The 5,292-nt window shown below is 42.9% G+C and overlaps 1 protein-coding gene across 1 annotated transcript; it reads left to right on the top strand.

Annotated features, from left to right (window-relative positions):
* The first annotated feature begins 3,138 nt into the window (after positions 1-3,138).
* On the top strand, positions 3,139-4,910 carry LOC101773084 (zingipain-2). The gene is made up of 2 exons (XM_004963965.3): positions 3,139-3,711; positions 4,100-4,910. Exons 1-2 carry the CDS (start codon positions 3,234-3,236, stop codon positions 4,666-4,668), a joined length of 1,047 nt encoding a protein of 348 aa, XP_004964022.1. The 5' UTR covers positions 3,139-3,233; the 3' UTR covers positions 4,669-4,910.
* Positions 4,911-5,292: the final 382 nt, after the last annotated feature.

Below are 5,292 nucleotides of genomic sequence, written 5' to 3'. Positions count from 1 at the left end.
CAAATAAAGTAAGCAGCACATGTGCGAGTTTGACATTGTGCCTATAATTCCCAATTAACTTCAACTCAGCAGTAGCCTTATAAGTTGTTGCCGCATCATTTTGAGCTCATTCCTAATCTCTCGAAGCTCACTATTAGCTTTTGCCAATTCTTACTCTCACTTCTTTGCATTCTCCTCAGCTTGCACCTTCTTCTTCGTAAGCTTCACCAGAATACCAAAGGCCCTATCATCCCATTCTGGATCAACCTAGGTCATGTAACTGCATTGCTTCTTTATATTCGGCAACCCCTTTACAAATTGATGTTGACAACAGTAACATAAAACCACAGAACCAAAATCTCTGTGAAGCAGGTAGCCATTACCTTTGGGCAGCAAGCAAACCAACGGCCAGGGTTGAGAAAGGTTTAAGAATACTTCACCACAGCTCTTAACCCGTGATCGCACTTGCTTTCAGGATGCCAACAGGTAGTGTCGCTGCAAGATGTCTCCAAGCAGTAGCTACCAACGAAAGAAGATGATGGAATACTCAGAATTTTCAAAAAAGTTATTGCAACTTGAAATCAAAGTTTAATTTTGCACTTCATAAACTATAGCCTATCAACTTATAACACCAATCGGATGCGAACATAAGTGTAGGACAAATTCAGAATCTACTGCCTTCAACCCAAATTCCCAATTCCAGAAAATCCCCTTCCCTTTGACGAAAGGGGAAAGTAGCGGCACAAAACAGGGACTGACCTGACCGTAGCTCCTACTCCTTCCTTCGTTGCTAGGATGCGCCATTCCCGCCGCCCGTTGCAGATCTGCGCACCAACACCTCTAGGCTTAAGTCTTTGCCACAACCAACAGGAGCGTGCCGGCGAGTCCCTTGCAGTGTACGCCATTGCAGACATACCCGTTGCTCTAGCCTGCAACTAAGAAGTGGATCACACTTATTAGAACTATAATATAAAGAAGCTGTCTTGTTCAAAAACCATAAACTGCATCATGTCTCAATGGTAGTGCTGACTCATCAAAATCAAGAGGTCACAGGTTTGACCCTTGCTCTGGACACTCTTACCTTTTTATTTTCCTCCCTTTTTTTATCACAAATTGACTTGTGGAACCCTACTAGATTTTATGATAAATTGGAACACTTTATTTCTCAAGTCATGCTTGCATGGGGGATCCCCCTCGGTCTATGACATTTCTTCACACCTTATTTTTCAACAAATGCTTACATATGGGATCCTAGTTGGTTTATAACGTTTTCGCGGACCTTATATCGTCACAAAACTACCATGTAATGATTTATTTTTGGTTACAGTGGCAACTTTTACGACATTTCGTAACTTCACTAAATTTGCTCGGATATGAAACTTATGACGTTTTCAGCCAGAAACGTCATAGATCTATGACAAGAACAAATGTGTCATAAAATTTTCGTCATAGATCGGCACATTTCTTGTAGTGCTTGGTGCCTCCTTCTTTCTCTTCTTCCTCGTGGCCAGCGGCCCCCTTCTTTCTCTTCTTCCTTGCGGCCGGCGCCCTTTCTCTTCTTCCTCACGACTCCGTCGCCCCTGCTCCACTTCCCCCACTCCCCTCCTCTACTTCGTCATAGGCCTCTTCCCATGCACCTCTCCTTCATAGCACCTTCCTCCGGTCCGATACCCATCGTTCGGATCCCCGTTGACCCTGAGCGTCACCTCTGCGGGGGAGAAGAAGAGAAGACACCTCATGAGCTCTACCTTCTGTGCGAGGAGGGGGCAGCGGTGCAGAGAAAGAGATGAAGATGTGTGAATTCCCAAATTTATGGTATGCACGTCCAAACACAGAACTGGCAGTTGACCCTAGTTGAATTCCATCTAGCAAAGTCATCTACATCCAAACAATCGATTTGGTATTGAACCCATTTCAATACCTAGGCTCATTTTGTATTGAACCCAATTAAATGCCAAGCCCTCCAATATCGACACAAAAATAGAGCCTTAGAACAATTCGATTATTATAAATCTGCAATAAGCATATTTATTCCAACAATTCATTGACAATAGGATCAATCCTACTTTTGAAATCTTCATAATTTATTAAGCAAATGATATATATATCTAAACTGATGAACCAAAACACATCCCTTTGATGCAAAATTTTGACAGCAATGCTGGGAGTACTAATCAGTGTGGTCCACATATTTTAGATTAAACGTACAAATTTAAATTACTTTAATTTAGTCTAGAAACTGTAGATCCAACCTAGAGCTCGTTACTGGAGCTATTCTGAACAGATCTTAATTGTTTTAGAATTCTCTCGGAGGACAACACGTACCTGTTTCCTTATATACTACAAATGACGTAAAAAGTTTATTATATAAAACAAGAGTTTGTTAGAGACCACCACATTTTCCTGTACATCATCACTCACTTAAAGTTGCAATCATTCAAGTCTATTCTTTCTCCTACAACGCTAGCTTGCATATTCATACACGTTTCAAAGTTTTGAGAAATTCAAATGGATGTAAAGTATCTTTTTTCTTTGAACAATCCACAGTATCTAACGGTATCCACAATAAAACAACCCTAGTTGCTATCTATCACTGCCGTCCTCCGGCGGAAATCATACAACGGTATCCATGGACCTAGACCGCTGTATTGTTGCCAACGACAACCTACAAAATCAGTTGCAGAAGTATCGAAAACAGTGGAAATAAAAAGTTTGAAAATTAATTGCAAGTCGTCTATGTTTGTCGATGCAGTTTGGCCGGGGTAGAATCCACTTGCTAGCGTGTAGGACGATCCAAGATATTTTCATCAGCTGCTAATCAATGTTGTGCGCACTCCAATGTGGAACGAACCATGCATAAGTGTGGTGTGTGGAATGGGCCTTCTAGATTTTAGTTTCTGCTAAGGCAGCTACCGCAAAGTTCATACTCTTCACAACAGCTGATGCCAAACATAACACGACGTATACGTTAGATGGAATGGAAGGATATGCAACTTCCAAACCAGCTTCAATTTGAAGACCTTTGACGGTTGACACCGACCTGAACTGACGTATAAGTTAGTCCTACAGACCGGACGGAATTTGGTCAGCTCAGTTCAGTTCCAAGCCCTCTATATAAACCCTCGGCGTCCTGCCCTTCAACAGCACACCAACAATACAATAGCTAGCTTCACACAACACATACTACATCGAGCACACATTTCCGCAATTCCGCATTCGGAATATAGCCAGGTACACTGTGAACAATAACAACCATGGCCTCCAACATTGGTGGCAACAAGCCCCGCATCACGGCCGCCTTGATGCTTCTTGCTGTCATCACCATGATGGGCCACATCTTCGTCGAGGTCGAGGCCCGAGACATGTCTGCTGGTGGCTACAGCGAGGAGGCCATGAAGGCGAGGCACCATAAGTGGATGGCGGAGCACGGCCGCACCTACAACGACGAGGCAGAGAAGGTGCACCGGTTCCAGGTATTCAAGGAGAATGCCGCTTTTGTTGACAGGTCCAATGCCATAGGTGGTAAGAAGTATCGCTTGGCGGTAAACAAGTTCGCCGACATGACCAACGATGAGTTCTTGGCCATTTACACTGGCTTCAAGTCAGTGCCTACCGGGGCCAAGAAGATGCCTGGTTTCAAGTACGAGAATTTTACACTGTCAGATGACCAGCAGGCGGTTGACTGGAGGAAGAAAGGTGCAGTCACCGGTGTGAAGAACCAGGGCACATGTGGTAATTACTCAATATCTATATATGCATACGAAGTAGTACTCCCTCCATCTCAGAATATAGCTATGTTTAAACTTTTTCTAAGTTAAACATTTTAAAATTTGACTGTGAATAGGAAAATAATCATAAAAACTAATAGTATAAAATTTATGTCAGTAGAATTATCATGAAATCAAATATTATAATATGTAATCTTTTTTATTTGAAATAAATTGATTTTAAGGTATTGCTGGTCAAAGTTAAAAAGATTTGATATTTGAAAAAAACTAAATATTAATATATTTTGGAACGGAGGGAGTATATATTAACGGTTACATTTATCATTCTTGAATGACCACATTATAACAGCAAAATTTGTGATGATCGAGACTAGAACCATTAAACTTTGCAGGTTGTTGCTGGGCGTTTTCTGCGGTTGCAGCCGTGGAGGGCATCCATCAGATCACGACCGGCAATCTGATCTCGCTGTCCGAGCAGCAGGTGCTTGATTGCTCCACCGGAAACAAAGGCTGCAACGGCGGCTCAATGGACAGCGCCTTCCAGTACATCATCAACAACGGTGGCCTTACCACTGAGGGCACCTATCCATACACCGCTGCACAGGGCATGTGCCAGTCCGTCCAGCCCACGGTCACGATCAGCAGCTACCAGGACGTGCCCAGCAACAACGAGGATGCGCTCGCCACGGCCGTTGCCAACCAGCCTGTGTCCGTGGCTGTCGATGCGCACAACTTCCAGTTCTACAATGGCGGGGTGATAACCGGAGACAGCTGCGGCACCAACTTGAACCATGCGGTGACGGCGATAGGGTATGGCACGACGGAGGATGGGAGCCAGTACTGGCTGCTCAAAAACCAGTGGGGGCAGAACTGGGGTGAAGGAGGATACATGAGGCTCGAGAGGGGCACTGGCGCCTGCGGTGTTGCCCAGCAAGCCTCCTACCCGGTGGCCAGCTACTAAAATTACAGACATAGTCTGCATACATGATCGATGGCATGCATAAGAAAGATATTAAGGAATAAAGCATGCGGACACGTATTTAGATCTAAAATGTAAAAGGAAACCTAAAGCAGAACATTATACAACACTTGAAGTGTAATATTTATGACATTTTTTCGAACTTATAGTTTCTTTATACACATGTAACCTTGGAAGTGTGTAATAACGAATCAAGAGAGTATATGAGAGCTCTTGTAAAGTGATGTGATGACACCTCTGCCTTTCTGCAAATATGAATGTTTTCTTACATTCTAAGTATATAGCTCTCAAGTATAGCTAGTACAAATTAGTGCAAATTAAAACACAGTTTTGCATCATCGTCATTACATTTGGCTTCTAATTTAGAGGACTATAGGTGGGCTAGACACGACATGGTGTGGCTCACATCGTCATCCGTGATTCACATTGAAGGTAGGGTTTAGGATTTAGAATAAAATGTAATCTTGTAACTGCAGAATTTGTTGTAAACCACTGAGTTTAGGATTTAGGGTTCAATCCATCTACCATCATATATCTCAATAATAGAATTATACTTATGCCTGTAAAACATAAACCTCTATATTTGTACCTCGTCTCAACTACTAG

The sequence above is a fragment of the Setaria italica genome, chromosome III, assembly GCF_000263155.2.
Source record: "Setaria italica strain Yugu1 chromosome III, Setaria_italica_v2.0, whole genome shotgun sequence".
Taxonomy (NCBI): Eukaryota; Viridiplantae; Streptophyta; class Magnoliopsida; order Poales; family Poaceae; genus Setaria; species Setaria italica.
Note: the sequence above shows the minus strand (reverse complement) of the source record. Positions and strands in the feature narration are given on the sequence as shown.

Bases quoted from the DNA above. Each gene is read 5' to 3' on its own strand.
- LOC101773084 (XM_004963965.3), top strand. From the start codon at position 3,234: ATGGCCTCCAACATTGGTGGCAACAAGCCCCGCATCACGGCCGCCTTG. The intron at 3,712-4,099 runs GTAATTACTCAA...TAAACTTTGCAG, and splicing joins GAAGAACCAGGGCACATGTG to GTTGTTGCTGGGCGTTTTCT.